The 21,796-nt window shown below is 42.6% G+C and overlaps 1 protein-coding gene across 1 annotated transcript; it reads left to right on the forward strand.

Moving 5' to 3' along the window:
- The first annotated feature begins 4,203 nt into the window (after positions 1-4,203).
- On the forward strand, positions 4,204-17,507 carry pank1b (pantothenate kinase 1b). Its single transcript, XM_072667371.1, has 7 exons — positions 4,204-4,812; positions 8,503-8,855; positions 9,422-9,675; positions 11,905-12,081; positions 12,187-12,310; positions 13,302-13,427; positions 13,648-17,507. Exons 1-7 carry the CDS (start codon positions 4,554-4,556, stop codon positions 13,705-13,707), a joined length of 1,353 nt encoding a protein of 450 aa, XP_072523472.1. The 5' UTR covers positions 4,204-4,553; the 3' UTR covers positions 13,708-17,507.
- The last annotated feature ends 4,289 nt before the right edge of the window (positions 17,508-21,796 follow it).

Raw genomic sequence — 21,796 nt, forward strand, 5'->3', positions numbered from 1 at the left:
GTCAACTGGTACCTGCCCTTGGAGCTCGTCCAATCCATCGGTTATATCGGTGATCACGATGCAACTGCCTGAACAGTCGTCAACTTCTCAAACTGTAGCCCCCTAGACTGTATATGTGTGTGTGAGAGAGTGAGAGATAGAGTGTGACTGTGTGTGTGTGTGTGAGTGCTGCCTTCACGGAGAGGCTTTATACACTGAGTGACGTCACAGCTCCCCTCAGAGCATCTGCTGTTCAGATGATGCTGGAGAGTCTTTTAACTATAGCCTAAACTAACACACACCAAACACGACCAGAATACTCTTAGAGCCACACCAAGCAGTCCAGCAGTCCAGCAGATCAATGTGTTATTAGATATAATGAACCTGGCAGCAGGGAGGAGATTAAAAGGATCATGTATGATTCTGTATGATTCTGTATGATTCTACTGCCATCTTCTGGCCATATCACATGTTGGTCCAAAGAATCAGGGTGAAAAATACTTGCCCAAGGATGGAAAGGTGTGTTTACCTTAGCACACCTAAGAGGAATAAGGAGAGTCCCGTATAAGTGACATCCTGTGAACCTCAAACACGATACAGGGCTGTAAAACAGGCCACTTCCAACATACACCCAGCCCTCTAGCCGAAGCCTTTCAAGGCTAAACACAACGACTACTTCAGGAGAATATGGCAGCGAGGCTATAAAAGGCTAAAAGCAAGTGCTAGGCTGACCTAAGAACAGACAAGACCTAAGGGCAGACCGGAGGAAGCCTGGGGACCATGTTGCAGGAAAGCCAGAGGGAAGGGAGCAGGTGCTAGGCTAAGAGCTAACCCAGTGAACAGGCCACAATCATGTCAGCTAGAGGATGCCAGGAGGTTCCAGTGCTAAGCTACAGTATTAAGCTAGGCTATGCTATGCTCTGTGCTACGTGGCCACTGTAACCTGTTGAGGTGCTGTGAACCAGCCAATCAGTGTGTTTCATTAGGAGGCAAAATAACAGGGTTGTGAATAGGCTTCATACTTACTATTTATACTTCAAATAACTAAATGCTCAATGAATTGATTCTGCGGCACTTTTAAAGTGTATTTAACATTAAGGCATTTTTTTATTATTAAAAACTAAAATCTATTGTTTGGTAATACGAGATTACACAAGGGTTGTTTGAAATTATCCCATCTTTTACAAAAATGGACTGTGGCAGTTCATGCAATTGGGATCAGGGCAGTCCAGTAGTTTCTCCATCAGACTGGCAAAAGTGATTCATCAGCAACTGAACCTGGACATTGACCGGTGAGTTGACTCAGGTGTGTTTGAGGGGAGGGGAGTTCCTCATCCTGCGAGTCGCAAAAGTTATTAGCAGTTACTTATGGCTTTCCAAAGGTGTGCAGTGGAGTAAAGTCAGTAACAAACACGCTTGGGGTAAAGCGCCTGGTACTCAGTTCTGCTGCACCAGATAACTGTCCTCTGTTCTGGCCAGCATCGCTTTAAGAGTGATGAGGGGAGAGCACGGCCAATTGTGCTCTCTCAGACTCTGACCACTGATTGCAAAGTGGCTTGGCTGGGGATACACACTTGCGACCCCCAGGCCTTTGTAAAAATGTGCTACAGTTGATGTGTGCGGTGGTGGAGTGTGTGTGTGTGTGTGTGTGTGTGTGTGCAGATGGAGTATTTAAAAGTGGTGTTAAATATCCCCCAGTCAGGGTATAACCCCAAAAATGTTCATTTTATAGTTAAACCCAGGCCATGACGTTTGAATTAGTGTGCTATAGTGTGCTACAAAATCAGGCAGTCTCATCTCAGCCTCACAGCTCACATCACAGAATCTCCTCTGTTTGGTCATTTGCCTTTTTACTGGGTGAGGCTCGTAGCTCTCATTCCTGTTGTATCCCCCTTAAAGCAATTGACTTTTGAATCCAGGTGTTTGTCACTAAGGGTTTGGTAAATAACTGTTGTGGATCATTACTAGTGCCGCAGTGTTGTACCTGCATTTTCTAACGGTGACCTTTCTGTGTCTTCGTGACCTTTCTCTCTTCTGCCCTTTATCCACTTTGTCCATTCCCTTTTCCATCACTTGTGAGAACTGCTAAAGCACTGCACACATCAGCACTGCTCAGGCATTTAGCATATCACAACCACAAGAGGCCAGCCTCTGATGGAAGACATGGTTGTGTTGTGTGAACAAATTGGAGTTAATGGTGTACAGTAGTGCCAGTATTTACAGTAGAGAGGCCCATACGGACCCCAGTGCGATTGCCTCTGTGCTACTTGCGTGTAATACACTGAAGAAGATGAAATAACTGGAGTGTAAGAGGAAGTGCTGAGTGTTTACACAATATTCTCACCACTTCTTTGTAACCCTACATACCATAAAAGGAAGCCAGCCACACCATTGCAGCGACATGCTAATATTACAAACCACTTACTGACCATCTGATACGTTCTTTCCTCTTTAACTGACCATGTTGCGCAACATAAATCATGAGAAGCTGCTGGTCCATATTAAGTGGAACAGAATCCTTAGAAAGGATCCTAAAAATAAATAAATAAATAAACAAACAAACAAATAAATAAATGAGTTACTCAATACTTCATAAAAAAATAATCTGCTTAGCTATGCTATATGCACATGAGTATTGGGACACACCTTCTATTCACTGAATTCAGGTCTTTCATACAGGCCCATTGCCACAGGTATACAAAATTGAGCACCTAGCCATGCAGGCTGCCTTCACAAACATTAGTGATAGAATGGCTGTTAGTGTAATAGGATGCCACCAACTTCAGCGTGTCTGACCTTACAGATGCTCTTCTATATGAATGGGCAAAAAAAACCATCAGAATCTTGAAGAAAACCTTCACAGAAGAGTGCTCCAAATCCACAGGCATTTGCAGCTAATAGAGTATCATGAAAACTCTTGTAGGTGCAATATGTAAGTGTCCCAATACTTTTGTCTTTATACTGTTATGTGCAGTTACAAGAGGGTACACATTGTTTGACTACAGTGAAGGTACAGTCATCTGTACTGCGGTATTTCTGTTGTATTTTAAAGGATGATGAAATATAATGATGTGTGCGATGGATAAAAGTTCTGTTGTAGGTTTTTAGATTAAGATCAGCCTTTATGGTCATTTCATAACTGTGCAACAGAATTTCAGCTCCACATTTAACTCCTTCATGGTATTGGTGGGCTGCCATTTCTGCATATTGGCAGCAATTAGGGGTTAGGTGCCTTGCTTAAGAGGGATAGAACCAGTGACTGTCCAGTCCCATACCCACTTCTCTAATCTTTAGGCCACGTCTACCTACACAGCCAAATAAACACAGGGCTCCTTACTCTCAGGTACTGGCAGCGGGACTAATAGGCCCCAAATAGGTCTAATCTCATGCTCTCATGTCCCACTTAGTCTTTTTTCACACAACTCTTGTTCTGCTTGAAATAACGGTTGAATTTGAACACTTAAACTTACCTGATCCTGAAATTAAAATGAATGTAAAACTGTTAACGTATTTTTGGACCATTGATGACATTTCAGCACATAACAAGGTGTCTTAAACAATATATATTATTTTTGTATTTTTAAAAGGCTTTTATTTTTAGTTACACAGTGTGTTTCTTCCAAGCCTTTTAGAATGAGCAGCACAGAACAGCCAATCAGAGGTCGTTTAAAGACTTAAAGGCACAGTAACACAATCAGCATGTTTAATTCTAAGGGACAAATGGTTGTAAATGGTCGTTCACAAAACTGAAGTATGACTGTATTTCGTCTAGAAAACCACACAAACTCTATGTAAAAGTGGCCCTAAAATACAGGAAACCCATGCAAGTTGTAGGCCATTAAAACATTACATAAACAGCATGCCCCAAAGTCCATGTTAGACCAAGCTGCTCTACTTTCCATAGCGTAAAGCTAAGGTACAGCCGTATGCTGCGTTCCGGTGACATGTCCATTTTTATTATTCCCACCCTTATTCCGGCAAGCCCCGCCCTCTTTAGCGTGCAAGGGCTCGCAAGCTATTCGTTTTAAATGGCCTCCAAACCACGCCCCGTTTGCGCTGGGATTGGCTAATGGGTCACAATATGGTTCGCATTAGCCAATCCCAGGGTAGAAAGGCGGGACGTCGTGCAAAAAACGGTGGCAGCAGGACGGAAAACAGGTGGATCTACGAACTCCCAGCCAACCCCAGCAGAGATGGGCGGGGCCTGTCGGAATACAGGTGGGAGAAAAAGCCTCAGCAGACCCGCTTTGAGGGGTGACGTCGCGAACCGGGTGTTTGATTCGGAAGCTGCGACAGTGGAGCGAAAAACGCGAAAATAGCCCGACAGTGACCTCGCATTAATGTCCTAGAAACGGGTTCTGACCCCATCCGTCCTTTAACACCGCCGACGAACAGCCGTATGATCGTTCCTTAGTGAAAAACATCGAGGATTTGAAGACTCCGTCGCCACATCGAGGAAGAACAGTAGAGACGGAGGGTCGGACGGTCGGACGGACGGACTCGCTCGCTCGCTCACCGCCTCGGTCTTCAGCTGTTTAACGCTCCCCTCGGCTTCACACTCGCCTTGTGACATTATGGAAAATGCCGACCAGAAAGGGACCCCCACACACTACACGAACGGGCTTCTCAACGGCTTTCACCCGTCAAACGGAGGCGCTGGAGGAGGCGGAGGAGGAGGCAGCGCCAGTGGCACTAACGCTCACTGTGGCGGTGGCCATCATGGTATTGAAAATTTCCACCATCTTCACCGACCTGATGTTCACAACAATGGCTCGCCTGCGAAGCGCTGCAGACTGCGGAGACGGATGGACTCGGGGAAGAAGAACCGACCCCGTAAGACCCTCATTCCCACACAACACACCGCTTTATCCCCGCCGCTCTCTGCCAGGTCACTTCCTCGAACAAAGAGAGAAGAGGGGAGATGCTTTGACGGGTTTAGGAGGGAGTGGGGTACAGGGCGAAACACCGTCAGCACTGACACTGACACACACGGGTTTTTACGCGTTAGTAGGTCTGGCACTCGGGTGGTCTCGTTTGACAGATGGGCATTTTGGCTGTGTGTAAAATGTAGCTAGCGTAATTAGGGGAGGGAGCTGCAGTCAGTCAGTCCCCTCCCCTGGCAGTCCTCCTCAGTATGTCCTTGGATCTGTAATAGACAATTTATAAGACACAACTTATCAGATTTAGATTTAGCTGGGAGTACCTTTAAAAAATTCATTTTAATTTTAAATCGAATAAATCTGACAAAAAAAAATCAGCATAAAATTAATGTTTCTCACGCGGGTTGTGTGATTAGCTAACACTGGATTTAGCTGTAAAAATGCCGATATTATTTTTGTGTGAATCTTTGTGTATCTTCCGTACTGCGGATTTGATTGGACGAAACTGGTTCGGTGGGTGCGGCTCTGGTATGATTGACATGACGTTCAACCAACCAAGCAACCAACCAGCCAAGGAGGGGGAGGGGCGCTCTGGGGGCGGAACGGGGTGCACCTTCAATACTCACCCACTATTAAAATGACTCGATTTAATCGACTAACGAGTATACCTCGATCAGCCATAACATTAAAACCACCTGTCTAATATTGTGTGTATTGTGGTCCCCTTGTCCTGCCCAAGCAGCGCTGACAGATCGAGGCCTCTGAAGGCGTGACCCTTGAAAAGTCCTGTAAGTTGTGAGGTGGGAGCTCCATGCATCGCATCCCATGACCCTGTCCCCAGTTCACTGGTTGTCCTTCCTTGGAGCACTTTTGGTAGGTATTAACCACTGCATATACTGAGAACACCCCACAAGAGCTGCCTGATGTTTTGGAGAAGATGCTCTGAGCCACATTTTGGCTCTCATCATCAGAGTGAATCCTCAGATCCTTACACCTGCCCATTTCTCCAGTTTCCAACACATCAGCTTCTAAAACATGCTGCCTAATATAGCCCACATCTTGACAGACGTCACTGGGAAAGGAAAATCAATGTTATTCATTGATCTGTCAGTGGTTTTAATGTTATTGCTGGTCGATGTACAGATTTACTTTAATGATGACAAGGCACAGCAGTTTATGAGACTATATTGAAGTTCCAGAGCTCTGATTCTATAGCTGGGCTCTATTGGATGTTTTAGTGTTTTTTTTTTTTTGTTTGTTTGGTTTTTTTTTTAATTTTGTTCAATAATTTTCCAACCATAAGTGTAAGTAAGTCTGCATTCCTGCATGTTAGTAATTAGTATATATGTGCAACAGTACAGAGGAGGCTGTTCACCCAGTAACAGCATTTCTGCTTTTATTTACAGGCAGTAAAGATTAATTAGCACAATATAGTGGAACTAGGATAAACAAAATACTATTTGTCTATTTGTATTCAATTAATGTTTAAAGTTGGAGTATTTTATTGTTTCATTGTAACATTATTAACCCGGTATAATACAGTGATATGAAAAGAAAAACACCATGACACCCTGTGCGAACATTTTTCCCTTTTTTTTAAATATATTTAAACATAGATATCTTTATTCTAACACTGTTGTGGCATGGCTGGTGTATAATTATTCTGGGATCTTTTTAAATCCCTTCCCAGATTTCCCATATGCATCTACAACCTTCTCAGAGAGTTCTTTGGATTGCACCATGGTAATACCGCTTACTTCAACAATCAGCAACAAAAGGTTTAAATAAAACAAGCCCCTCCAAAATCTTCTCTAACCATGTTGGTAACCACCTGGTTCTAATTTTAGACATTTTTAAGTTGTAATAAATGTGTTGCACTATGTTTAAGATTCCTTTAAGTCAGTGAAGTGTTTGAGGGATGCTAAAGCTAGAAGATTTCTTCTGAAGGCTAGTAAAAAGAGTCCATAACTGAAGTAACTACAGTGATCTTAACACCCACGTGCTGCTGGAGCAAAACAAAACAGGACCACTGCTAGTGCTGGCCACCATTCCCTAACAAAGTGATTTGTTTGGTCCACTAATACTGAATTCTAAAAGCGTTTCTGTAGAAATCCCCCTACTGATAATACTCCTATATCAGCCTAAACCGGCTCTAATGCTTTGAGTAAAATCTCTGGGATTTGGAACTTGGTTTTTATTATTAGTTTCAAACCCCTGCTCCATGAAGATTCCAGGTTACAGATTTCAGTCCTGCAATGCAACCTTTTACAGCAGCGCAGAGAGTTATACATCACTGTTAACGTACAGGCTTAGATTAATAATTTGGTCTGAACCAGTCAACTTTCCCACTTTTCTCAGTTCAAGCTCCACTGCAGCGTTCCAGGGAGTAAAGAGCAAAACCACCTTTGCACTGGCAGTACTTGTAATGTAAGAGGATTACAGTAATAGCTATTAATCAACACATTAATTAACAAAGTACTTTTGCCCCAACAGAAACTGCTACGCCTGGCATCTGGACCTTTTTGCACAAAGAATCTTCTTTGCTCAAATAAGAGTTTTCTAGTCCTATTGTCAGGCTTTTCTCCCCCAAAACATGTATTTACCATTACGGCAAAGGTTTTCAGTTGATTTAGGGAGGCACAGATGTGGATGCTGTCAACATGGATGTCAATATCCATTTTTTCTTGTACATATCTGCAGATGTGATAGTGCTAAATAAACATTTAGAAATCATCAATTAGAAATCATCATTACAGAAAGATATAGAGGCTGGCCAATTTCCCCCCCCCCCCCCAATTTTGGCATTAAATAGTCTAGGTTGACCTTCATTAATAGATTACCTTTGCTGTAGCGACATGGTGCAGTCCTTCATTGCAGGTGCTTCAGAAGGTTGTTTGAACAAATGCCATAGAAGAACCAATTTTGGTTTCCTTAAAGAATGACATTTTTAAAAGGGATTTTAAGTATAAAATACTTTACGTTGTTTAGTCTCTGCTCGTATCAAGTAGTCTGCGCTTGTTGATCATATCTAGCAGTCAGTTTGTTTAGTCTGTGTGTTTGAGCGGTATTTAACGGTAATGCCTTATACTGAGGTATTTTAAAAAATTATGGTGGTGTCTCCTAATGAGGACAGTACAGGACATTGCCAAAATAGGGGGTTTAAAATGTTCTTAAAAATGTTCACTCAACTTTGTGCAGCTACAGGTCCAAACACAGCAGAACCAGCCTTATTTCACCTTTCTGTTCCTTCCAACGCCAGACGCTTGACTTCACGCTCAGACTCTGACATCAATTGTCCATACTCCTGTCATTTAGTCAGCAGCTGCTCTGGGGTGTCTGATACTCGGTGTATCTGTAGCCGAGCCAGCTAAGCATAGTGGGTGAAAACCTTTAACTTCGTCTTTCTGTTCTTTCAGCAGCAGTCGCTCGATTTGACATGGTGTTAGTTCTTTTTAATGCTCCTGCATCATCGTTGTGCTGGAAAGTATTTTATTGATCTGTTGTTGGGTTAAATCCAGCAATTATTCTGTTTACCTTAATAATTCATTTATCATCAGACTAGCTAGCTGTAGATATCACCCACTATATAGAGAGGATCACCGCAGGTATGGGCTTCTAATGATTTCCGAATTTGTTTCTGCAGCCTTCCCTTGGTTTGGCATGGATATTGGAGGCACCCTGGTAAAGCTGGTGTACTTTGAGCCAAAGGACATCACGGCTGAGGAGGAGCAGGAGGAGGTGGAGAGCCTGAAGAGCATCCGCCGCTACCTGACCTCCAACGTGGCCTACGGCGACACAGGCATTCGAGACGTTCACCTGGAGCTGAAGAACCTCACCATGTGCGGCCGCACTGGCAACCTGCACTTCATCCGCTTCCCCACGCACGATATGCACAGCTTCATCCAGATGGGCCGTGATAAGAACTTCTCCAGCTTGCATACCACGCTGTGCGCCACCGGAGGAGGAGCCTACAAGTTCGAGGAGGATTTCAGGACGGTGAGTGCTAAGCAGGAATCCTTCTGGAATTGTGGCCTTAGTCATTGAAAACTGCTACGTTTTAGCCTGGTATCACCAGCGCACCTCTCGGTCTGTTCAGAGGGTCTCTCATTTGTGGTGTGTGCATATAAATGCAGCTCTGTAGATTGTAAATTTGCTAGGTTTTGAGCATCAGACAGAGTCTGGTTTATACACACTGTGGCAAAACACGTGCACCACTGCACCAGACTGTCCACATTCCTCAATATTCATACCTCTAGCACCAGCCTCGCTGGCGACCCTGTACTTTGATGCCACTTTGAACTTTTTGAATTACCCATAAAAAAACATATTTCTTTGTTAATTCCTTTCTCTTATGTATAGATGAACCTTTTCTGTAAATCCTTTGCTTAATATTGTATGTAAATATAAAAAATACCCTAAAAAACAACATCAAGAGGTTCAGCTGATTAGATTTGTTAACAGGGAACAATGTAGTGTACTCTTTTGGGGGAAAGGGAAGGGTTGCCTTCAGATTGCCTTTCCTGCTCATGCTGCTCTTACTGGGGATGTGTGTTCCGCTGCAGGTGGCCAATCTGGAGCTGCAGAAGTTGGATGAGCTGGACTGTCTGATCCAGGGTCTGCTCTATGTCGACTCCGTCGGCTTCAACGGCCACCCCGAGTGCTACTTTTTCCAAAACCCCTCCGACCCTGAGAACTGTGTCAAGCAGCCATGTTGCCTTGACAACCATTTCCCCATGTTGCTGGTAAACATCGGCTCGGGGGTCAGCATCCTGGCGGTCTACTCCAAAGACAATTACAAACGGGTCACGGGCACCAGGTAAACAGTGTCTGCATGGGTACACAAAACTACCTTGGTGTACTTTCACCTAGGAGGGACTTGCTGAATCATGATGTAGTTTAGTTTAGAAGGCCAGATGTTTCTGAAACTGTGAACTTGAACACTATTGTGAGTCTTTCCCTTGTCATATGTTCACATGTCTGAGGCTGCTCCTTTATTTGCCCACTGGTCATGCAGCATTGTTTGACTGACTAGTTGACTGCCACACAACTAATAAGATAGACCACAACATTGAAAGAGGAGAAAACAAGTAGACCCTGTTTCTACACCCGGAAAGACTGTGGTGTCTTTCCAGGGAGTAGAGGACTTTAAGCTGTTCTGAGCAGTCTCTGAAATCTGGCAGAATTTCTTGTAAGGCAACATTGTGTATACTGAAGGAAGGTACAGTAGGCCATGTAATATGAAACAGTAGCCACATGTGTCATGTGGTCTAATTTTAGCACAAGGACAAGTAGATCTAGAAGTATTAAACTGATATATCAGCATTAGTGCATATTTATATATTTGCTCATAAAAATCTACATTTTTAAAGTTTGCTGTCCGTATCTATAGGTTTCAGTATCAACACTGGAAAAGGACAAACAACATTGCTTTATTTCTATTTGATATAGCTATCAGGTTTGGGCGGTATCTACTTTTTTTCCCCCCATACAGTCATAAAATCTTACCTCTGTGTACGGTATTACAGGCTGGTGGGGGATGAGGGTGTAGTCAACTAGCTCAATGTGCACAACTAACACAGATTATTCTATGTTTACGTGGCTTCCATACAATCCCATCCTGCGTTCTTTTAAAAAACAAAAACCAACCAAATGCAAAGTTCAGTTTTCTCACAGGGTGACAAACTAAGTGAACTCTGTGCACACAATCATTCATTCAATACATGTCAAGCTGTCAGTCTGACCACTGCAAATGTTAAACTGCTCTAAATCAGGAGCGAGGAGCTGGTTAGCTTTAGCTTAGTTAGCATGATCACAATCTGCCCACTGCAGAACAAAGCCTGGTTGACTGAAAGTCTACTTATAAATGACTCTGATTGAGCGGCTGGTGTTGGAAGGACAGAAGGCTGAATTTATTTATTTTATTTTTTTTATCTGTAACTTGGGTAGCACAGGTTTACACGCAGTTGACATTTTTGAGCTGTAATAGAGCTGTAAAACAGGCCAGTTCCATATTTGCACACTGAAAAAAATGGCAAAAAAAATGCAAAATTTGACTTCAGTGTAACGACATCGCAGTTCGGACATTAGGGTTCAGTATGAGTTTGGTATGGCGGGGGGAGGCGGGGGGAGGATCAAATAAAAAAAAAAAATACAAAAGAAAATGTATATTCCCTTCCAAGGTACGTTGGCATGTTTAATGTATTTTGCACACACAACTGTCCACAACTGTCCAACAACCCTGACACAGCGTCCTCGTCTGACCCCCCCCCATGATTTCATGATTTGACCTAAGATGGAAAAGACCAGAATGTTTGTGAAATACATTTAGTATTTTAACATTTCGGTAAACAGAACAGTGAGTCAGATGTATGTGAAGAGAACTGGAAGTATGTAAACTATTCTGTCTGAAGGCGAGTAAAACAGGACTGCAGTCACCATAAATCCACTACAGTTCCCACAATACAATACAAATCCAAACTTGACTTGCAGATGACTTCAATGTGCTTCTACATCGTCCTTGTCAGACTCCCCTATGACCGCATGACTGAACAGTAAGCATCAGATGTATGTCCTCTATTCTCTCTGAGGAAGTGAAATGCAGGCTTCAGTTATTATTAGTGCACTACAGTTCCCACAATACAATGCAAATCCAAACTTAAGGTTTGCATGTGGAACTTGCACATAAAGCTCATCACATATCATGTGTCCTCCATGCGACTGTGCGCACACCGGCCTGTGGTGTTCATGCCATGGCAGTTCGTTGCGAATATGTGTACCATTTATTTGTGTATAATAATGGTACATTATTTGTATTACCAGTATTTTATATGGTGTTTTTTGGTACTCGTAGACAGCTCCTCATTTCATTCTATATCAGACCACGTAAATTCTCAATAAATTCTATGGCCTCCTTTAAAATGAGTATAGTAGAGGCTAGTAATATACGATGACTCCCTGTCTTTTGTGTTCAATGTACTTTTATTGTGAAGTAGTACAGACTGCTTTCAGTGGCATGTCATTAATACGTTGCCTCTGCTTTTCTCAGTTTGGGAGGGGGCACGTTTCTCGGCCTGTGCTGCTTGCTGACTGGCTGCGAGACGTTTGAGGAGGCCTTGGAGATGGCGACAAAGGGTGACAGCACTAATGTGGACAAGCTGGTAAAGGACATTTATGGCGGGGATTACGAGCGCTTCGGCCTTCAAGGGTCTGCTGTAGCATCCAGGTACCAGACCGTTTCATCTGAAAGTTCTGAGCTTTTCATCATGAAAGCCTGTGGTTTTTTTTTGGGTTTTTTTTTAAAGGCCTAAAAATGTTCCCTGTTCTTTAGTTTTGGTCATATGATGAGCAAGGAGAGACGTGATAGCATCAGCAAAGAGGACTTGGCCAGAGCTACCCTTGTCACCATCACAAACAACATTGGTTCCATCGCCCGCATGTGTGCTGTGAATGAGGTTTGATTGATATTTCTTTCTTTTCTTTTTTTTTTGGTAATGCAACACCAACACAATGAAGATGAATGAATCTGAAAGAGTTTAATTGTGTTTAATTGTAGTTTCGTTTCATTAAGATTTGTTACTCATTTGTAGTTAATATGTGACAAAGTTTCGCTTGGGAGAATTTGGTGTCCTCCATGAGTGAAGTGAAATATGCCCCCACGTCACCATTACAGGCGCTACAAGGGGTGACGTCAAGCCTGCAGGAATGATCTGTGTGCTTTCAGCTTCTTTACAGTGTTGCCTTGTGGCATGGAGATCAAGCAGCATTGTACAGGGCTATCAAAGCGCACAGAAATGCAACACAGACACCACAGACGGTTGGAGGTAAAAGCAAAAGTTTTAATAAACGGGCCACAGTTCAGGAACTTAAACAACCATACAGTTTATTTCTATAAATATGTGAATCATATTTAGATTAGATTTAATAAACATATAGCAAATAGTAAAAAATACAAAAGTATTGGGACACCTACACATTACACCTTTCATTTAATATCGAGTTGCCCCCCCCCCCCCCCTTTTTTTTTTTTTTTTTTTTTTTGCAATATTAATAGCTTCCACTCTTCAGAGAAGGCTTTCTACAAGATTTTAGAGTTTGTCTCTGAATGGTAAACTTTCAAAATGAGATGTTTTACATTAACTAGGACTGGCTGCTTTTCAGCTGAATCTCATTATTCAATGTGTTGCGTGAGTAAGGAGGGGTCCGTTACTTTTTTTTTTTTTTTGTTGTTCTAAATTTGCTTTTAGGTTCCTCCTAAAATAAAGGTTGTCAGTTCTTGCTTGCAGTTTTTCCCATTGGTGCAAAAGCAACCACCATAGTGCAGCCTCTCACAGCTAGATGGCAGTCATAGCTTTACTTTTCCAGCTTCCCCTAGTTAGAAACATGTGTGTCAGAGTTGGTCTCCCACAGCTTTCCAATGTTGTTCCCTTTTTTTTTTTTGTTCAGAAAATCGAAAGAGTTGTATTTGTTGGGAATTTCCTGCGGATAAACACTGTGTCGACAAAGCTGCTAGCATATGCCATGGACTTTTGGTCAAAAGGACAGTTGAAAGCCCTGTTTTTGGAGCATGAAGTAAGTCCCTTGTCTCAGCATTTGTGCATAACTTCTATATATAGAATAGAATATCTGTTATGATATTTTTTGAATAATATCCTCGACTAAATAATAATTCCATTAGTCCATTGTCACTGTTTTTATTTGACACATGTAGCACATACAGATGCGGGTGGGCAGATGTACATGTATGATCAGTGGCTCCCTCACTAATCTGAATCGTCCTGATTTTACGCAGGGTTACTTCGGGGCTGTCGGTGCCTTCCTAGAGCTACTGAGGATGACTGAAGACCTCTGAGGATTTTGAGGAACTCAAAAACTTGCCAGAACCAGAAGCTGCTGTAAGATGTCAGGAAACCTCCTCCCATAACAAGGAAAAGCCATTTGGATAATGTTAGATATTTAAGATAATGCCTGTATACTCCTTCCCTGATTTTAAGCTTATTGCAAGCTTGCTCTCGATACATGAATGAGTTTCGGAGGTGAGCGTTTTGCGTATTGACCACTAACGAGAGAGCCTCTCAAGGTACAGTCTACTGAATTGAAGACGTTTGTGTTAGTAGGCCGTGCCCTACAAGCCAAAATTAGTTTGTTTGTTTCTGTTTTATTATTTTTTTAGACTAATGAGCACTTCTACAGATCACCAGTTTGTGTTGTATGTTTTACATACCTGGCTTTACAACCGTGGTCTAAAAGAATTAGACCCAAAGTCCATTGCAGACCATTTTGTTTGTGTATGTGTGTTTGTGTGTGTGGTCATCTTGTTCCAAGTCAAGGTTTCATTGACTTAACCTACCTTACGACATGTAAAATATGCTTCAGTTAGATTTCTGGCTGAAATTTCTGGTTTTAAATGTCCAATACGTAAGAGATTACCTTACTTTCATAGGCATTAGGTCTCCGCAGTTGTTGTTGGAAGTTGGTCTGACTGCTGGTCATTTTCAAGACTGGAATTGCTTCCAGTCCAGATGGCTTCCAGTTTGACTTGCAGTTACTCAATAATATGCAGTACACGACAGGGCAGGTTGTGAGCAGTACTATGCACACTTCGATAAGCTAAGCGGACTGTGGTCCGGCGATGGTTCGAGAGCCAGAAACGAGTTACTTATTGGACTTTTAAATTGTCAGTTTGGAAGTGATGCATTATAGCCCAGGTCAGGTTTAGATTTTAAACCTAAGATTCTGCAGTATTTGCCAGCTCAGTTTTGCTTTCTTCTCCCTCTGCCAACTATCGGTCTACTAATCCACATTTTGCAACTATAGAGACTATAGATTTGTGGGGACCAAGCTTTCAGTGTTGAACTGATCAACAGCTTATTCATTAATTTAGATGAGTAGTTGAGCGAGAAGCTGATGTCTGATTTCCCATCGGCTCGGATCTAATCACATAGAAGAATGAGTAATGAAGTGTTCGCTAAATGACTACTTTACTCTAACGACCATTTTCTTCTTACCCTTGAGATGTACTACACTGTAATAGAGGTTATTATTTGTTTGTTTGTTTGTTTTTTCTATTTAATCCATTTTTTTGCAAATTGTATAATTTTATTGATTGTCCTATTTGTGGCATTACATGATGGTATCATAGTTTCTCTTGGAACTACAAATCAAGCCTGTAAACCGGTCACCTGCCTTTCCTCCTGCCTTTTCCAACAAATGCCTTCATCCTCATCTCCTTTTTTAGGTCTTGCTGTATCGCTTTTTTCTCTGAGAAGCCCAGCATCACACACCTAAACGCATTGCGGGAATACAGCACTACGCCTGTAGAGTTTGCTGCTATTCCGGTCAATGTAGCTACATGTCCCAGACTGTAGACTTTCAACAGAGGATCCCTTAACTAGGGTAAAGGTCCCATAGCTAATTCCAGAAAATCTGGAATTTCTAGTCACTACAAGCTATATATAGGTTAAGAACTCAATGCTCCTCTTTGAGTGAGTGTTCTTTTAATCAAGGTTTCCTCCCCCTTGCTGTGTGGCTGTATATGAATTGACCCAGAGCAAGGCAGGAGAGCTACTTTAGGGCGTACGCAGTGTATGTAAACATATGCACTGCTGGCCTGTGTGCTTTAGCCAAGACTTGATTGGTTGTATTCCCAGCTAGCACACAGCAGCTAGTTAAGTGATGATAGTCGAACACTAGAAACCAAAATCATGTTTGGTTCTGGTTTCCCTACATTCCATAAACCTCTTTATCAGCCTCACATGTACTTTTGTTTTTCTCTTATAAACAGTGAATCCGTATCCAGCCAACGTTCTGAATAGATATTGTATGTATTTATTGAACTGTGTTGGATTTATTTATTGTACTGTCTTTTGTAATCCTACAATCCAGAGAAGTTGAACCCAGTTTATAAATTCAAAATCAACGGATTTTGGAGGAATTGCAGGAATCAGCCCGGAATTCCCATTTCTGCGCATTTCTCATTCTGTTTCGGAGCATCACTGTGTGACAAAATGTTGTTTCACTGAAATTCTAACATCCTTTTATGCAAAAAGTAACTTTCTGTGGGCTATTCGTTGCGTAATGTAAAGAACAGCTGGGAGATTTCAGATTTGAGTGTATGTGATGCTGGAGCGCTCTCAGACCGTTTACGTAGACCATTTTCCATTGCCTCTCCTCAGTCCTCAGAATTGCCTTATGCAGTTGGTCGCCATTTAGACTCGGGGTAGCTTCATATGCACGATGGCGGTCCAGCACAAATCTGAGCCACTACAGCAACTTCTGCGTGTATAGGGGTGCCTTTTACTGATGGAGTCCAGACTTTTTTTCTTTTTTTTTTTATCTGTGCATCTTCCTTATGCTCCTCCTTCTTCTTCTTCCAATGTTACGTCCAGATGTGTCCGTTCTAAGCGTTCATCCTGCGCTGTGTGGAATTCACTTCATCTAGTCATGTTTCTTGTTTGTTTCTTTCAGCAAATTGAACACACGTGTTTTAATACATGCTGTTGTAAGCTCTGAGCCACCGCAACCTATAGTAACTACAGCAGGATGAATGGAGTGAATGAAAAACAGGGAAAGAAACGAGTCAAGGCACTACATAATTTGCTATCAATTTGCTTCGTACAGGCTCAAGTTCAGCTTTTGTGCTTGAATGGAAAGGCCTAGCGTTGTGTGTAGGCATGTTTGTTCAGTTTTTTTGTTTCTTTTTGTTTGTTTGTTTGTTTTCTTTGATTCTCAATTAATCAGTTGCTCTGGAAGCTACAGTATAAAAACTACTGTATAAAGTAATGTACATAATTTCCATGACCCATAATGAATACTGAATGAATGCAGTGGTTGCTAAAAGTAATTAAACTCAAACATGTTAGAGATTTTATTCATCTGGAAATTATGTCCATGTTTGAATCTGTAAGTCATCATTTATGCATGTTCATAAATCTGTAAGCATATCGTCGCTGTTGTGCTGAAAACCTTGTATCTTCATTTTGTATTCTTTCATTTTTCACTTTCTGACATAAAAGTTTAAATCCAGCAGTTGGTGTTATTTACATTTTGACCAAATTTCATAATGAATGGACCAATAGAAACGCTCCAAAATGACTTGGACAATGAATGGTTTTCTATAGACTTCCATTGAAAGTTAAGAAGTTTTTTTTGGTGGTTTAATTTGCCATTTTGGAGACACTGGGTTTTTGCGTGCCTGCGACGACATGTTGAAAGATTCAATATGATTGAATCATGAACTCCTTCCTGAGCTGGATTTTATTTCTAATACTAAACCATTCGTGTGGTAATGATTACTTACAAGTCTGACCTCCCGATGGTGTACATTAATGTGCCTGGCCTCTATGGTGCAGCACATGTAGGCAACATCTACTTTATCCACTAACAGCGACAGTATATTACTGTAGTCTTCAGTCTTCAGTGTTTTCATTGGCCCTGTTCTCTCAGTATCACTACATCCAAGTGTTTTGTGTTTACACGTAGATGTAGGGACCATGGCTTAGTTATGCCTCCTCGCCCCCGGCCTCTCCGTCAAGTGAACAGCTCAGTCCACACCTGTTCTGAAATTCCTGTCACGCCTTTCAGTGTTGACCATGTTTCTGTTTCTCCTGCAACTTTTTCTCTGTCGCCAATAAACCTTGAATACTTATCAGATGTTCTGTATGTGTGTGTGTGTGTACGGTTTCTCAGTGCCACCTCATTTACATGTTGGCTGACCATGTGTGTATATGACTGTGAGGCTGTGGGTGTGGTGGACGTTTGTGGTCACACACTTTCAGGAATAAAATGTTCTAGCTTTGTAGGAAAGCCTGAGGGCAGAACAAAGGGAACCTACAGAGAAAATAACAAAAAAAAACACTTAAAATAATTTCTTCTAATGATAAGAAATGCAATATTATTTATTTTTAGTTTATGTTTTATGACCGATTGAGTGTGCATCAAACACATCCCACAGCTTTTGAGATACTGACACTATTTCAACCCCAGACAGTTAGGCCTGAGAGTGTGATTTGGGCTTGTGTACAATTCCCACAAAGCGATTGATTAAAAGTTGTAATAATTTATTAATAATAATAATAATAATATTTTGTTTTACAGAATTTATCCATTTTACCGCTAGTAACACCCAAACAACTACAGCACTCGCCCAGCGACCACTTAGCAACGCCATAGAAACATCCTAAGATACCACAGCAACAACATAAAGTTCACCTAGGAAAATAAAGCAACCGCCTACCAACACCATAGCAACCCCTTAGCAAGGCCACAGTAACTGCCCAGCAACCACTTAGCAATCTTATAGCAACCCTAGGATACCATATCCTAGATACCCCATAGCAACCACCTCCAGCAACCGCCTGGACACGCTCTTCTCTATATGATGGTGAAGGTGGTTGAAAGGCTGGTCATCCGGGCAAAAGCCCTAAGCTAGTTGGCCAGTTTATGGATTAGCTAGTCGTCGCGCTGGTTATATGTTGGTGGACTAACATGGTCAGGCTTGTTGTGACGGTGAATCAGCTTGGTCCTGCTGGTCATGGGGATCAATCGGGGTTAACCATTGTTCGCGCTGGTTGACTAGCTAAACCATCAAGCTCCAACAACAACATAAAAAAAAGACACTCTATGCTAGTCAGGAGCTAACCTGGTCGACCAGCAGGGCCAGGCAGGGAGGTGTTGAGTAATTAAGCAAATTAATGCGGCTGGTGGCGTCCAGTTCATGATCAACACGGAAACACACATGGACACAGCCTCATGGACACATGGACACAGCCTCACAGCCTCATGGACACATGGACACAGCCTCACAGCCTCATGGACACATGGACACAGCCTCACAGCCTCACAGGACCTGTTTAACTGCTATCGTGGCTTTATCGCCTTCCTGCAGAAGTGACTGCTGGTCCAGGGAGAGGGGAACTCTCGTGTAATTGCATAATTTGTCTCCACGTGTTTGGGGGTGGAGAACTGAGAGGTGCTTTCTGCACACCCATACACACACACGAACGCGAGCGCGCGCGCGCGCACACACACACACACACACACACACACACACACACACACACATGTTGGATGTTCCTGCAGCTGCCGGAGAGGAACTTTGGAGGCTGGTGGGAAGATGCAGGAGCCGCCGAATCGATATCAAGTGAGGAAAGGTCAGTGTTGCTGATCTGGAGCTGAGAGAGACTGGAGAGGGTGGTGCAGCAGCAGAGGCAGCAGAGGCAGCAGCCCGATGAGGAGCTCCTGGAGCAGCAGACTACTTTCACCCACGGTAAGAACTTTATGTCCTCGGTTTGGATCAGCTAAAGCTCTAGAGACTCTTTTAGTTTCCAGCCTAATGCTGAACGTCCTCGTCCCACGTTTTGTGCTGCTGCTGTTTCTGTATCTGACGCTTGGCTGTGCGTTTATTAGCATAATTTATTCATATTTGATATGTAATACAGTGGAAACAGTGTGCTAATACATGATCAACGCCCTGCAGTTTATATCACATTAAAAACCCACTGATAGCCAGAAGTAATGATTAACTTTAGCTGCAGACCCCCAAGAATAAAAACACGTGCTGCTCTACTGTACAGCAGTGCTATAAACAGACACCCCCCCCAACACACACACACACAAAAAAAAAAACCTAAAGCCAGATTCTCCTGGGTGTGTTTTTCTAGTCAGTTGCATGAATCCATGCTATACATGACTGCATACCATACATACTAAGAGGCCCAGCAGTAATTACTGGCTCTTAGGGCTTTTCTTCTCTCTTCTTTAACCTCTGCAGGGTGTATTGAGCATTGCATGTTACCCACAGCAGTGCACTACAAGTCCCTGCATGTGACCAGATTCAGGATGGATGTCAGATGGAGGTTTCAGACATGCATGTTACATTCCTTATAACTGCCCAAGCCTAAGCAGAAATATCTGACCTGGTGAACAAAGGAGGAGAGCATAGAAAGTAGTTTGGCGTATATGGAGGTTTCACAAGCAGCAAGTAAGATTCCCAGATGTCCGACCCAACCTCGAGAGTTGTGTGTGACTGGTTGTGGTTGTTATTACTCATTATAGTTTTCGTTGTATTAATGTTTGGAGTTGTTATTAAGTTATAGGAGGACGGAGCCGAAGTCTGGAAAGTCTGAACGGTTGTGAATACTAAGAAATCGGTGGCTAATCAAACATAAAACACTATTTTCAGCAAATCCTGATGCACGTTTCTTTGTCCTCAAGTAAATAAATCAAATCAACATCTCAACAGTGTGTCCTGTTCAAGTCCAAGTATTGCAAAATATATTTTTTTAAATGAGCAAATCAGTCCCGAAGCATGTCTCCAGTTCTGATTAGGAACTGTCAGCCGAATCTAATTTCGAAACGTAATATGGGCTCCTCTAAACAACTGTCTAAAGACCTGAAAACAAAGGGGATCAGAGCTGAGGAGGTCTGCAAGAAGATTAGTACTGAGTACTGAGTACTTGATTTAGTACTGCCAGTTAAGCCACCCGTTTGTAACTCGCCCTAGTACTAGCAACGCTCCAGGCGCTAGGAGGGATACCTGCGAATTCCAGTCACCGCCTCTTGTCCACATTGCCGGTCAGCCGACATGCTCGGAGGAAAGCGCCAGGTCCCTTGCTCTGCCCCACCAGCTGACAGGCGCCTGTGCTGGGCCATAGTGGCAGCGCATAAGGCCATTGAGCCAAACATTTTACTAGTAGAGGGAAGAATATTCCATTCAATTCCAGCAAATTCTGGAAACAAACATAATACTGACTAAAAAAAAAAGCTGAAGATGAACAGAAAATGGCTTCTAAAGCAGGATAATGCTCCATAACTCAAATCTTAGAAGGGTTTGCCATGGCCCTCACAGTCCCTGGACCTTCGAAATCCTTCAAAATCTCTTCGAACTAACACTCAACAACCATGGACTCCTCTAAGCAGATCACGGTGCTGTGAGGTCAAAGCCAGATCTTTCAATCAAATAACAGCTTTGGACTAATGAAGGTAAAACACCTGGTGTATCTCTTATACTTTTGGAGTTGTATGGAAGCCAGTGACACGGGAAACACGGCACGGGTACAAGGAAACATGGATCCCACTAAACATCAGCAAATTCTGAAAGCAAATGTGACTGAGGCTGAAATGATGCTGGACAGTACCCCCAAACATACCTCAAAATCCTCAAGTACTCTCGTGAAATGCAAACTTGAGCTTTTGGAATGGCTCTCACAGTCCCCTGACTTCCTTGCAACATGAGCATCGTTAAAATGTGCATGCTGTGCAGTGAGGCGTCCCAAGAACATTGCAGGGAGAGAGCGCGAAAGAGATGTGAGAGTGAGGGGGATGCAAAGCTTTTCCAATGACAAAGCCATAGGCCTGTGTAGTGGCAAGAACCTGGCGATACAGTACAGTATTACAATACAGGGGGTACGATTCTATATATTGTGATATATTGCGAAACTGTTAGCAATATATCGATATATCACATTTGTGAAGAAACAAAATAAAAAACACCATCAAATGCATAAAATTGGAGTAAAAAGGTCGACACATTACAAAATGAACCCCAGTCTGACACCAATCTTGACTTTCCATTAAAAAATCAAAACTGTTTTTAAGATTCAGTACAATATAGCTAAACCTGATACTGCGATATTGTCTTACACCCCTATACAACGTCAATGTAAATCCAAAGTCAGTGAGCCACAGGTTTGTAGCCTTCAGCCTACTACTGAGTGTTTTCTGCTGAGCTTGCAGCATATGCAAAACTCTGCCCTTTGTTTATGAGGAAGAATGATTGCAATTGATTATCAATGTGTTTGCCTGTGTATGTTTATGGCGGAGGAGAAGCAGATCACTAATGGGACTGTGACCCACTGTTTCTTCCTGGAAGCGCATGTTAAAGCACGCCTCAGCTTTTCAACAGGGCGAGAGGGGGTCAGGGAGACAGACCACAGGCTCCT

This window comes from Salminus brasiliensis, chromosome 22 (genome assembly GCF_030463535.1).
Source record: "Salminus brasiliensis chromosome 22, fSalBra1.hap2, whole genome shotgun sequence".
Classification (NCBI taxonomy): Eukaryota; Metazoa; Chordata; class Actinopteri; order Characiformes; family Bryconidae; genus Salminus; species Salminus brasiliensis.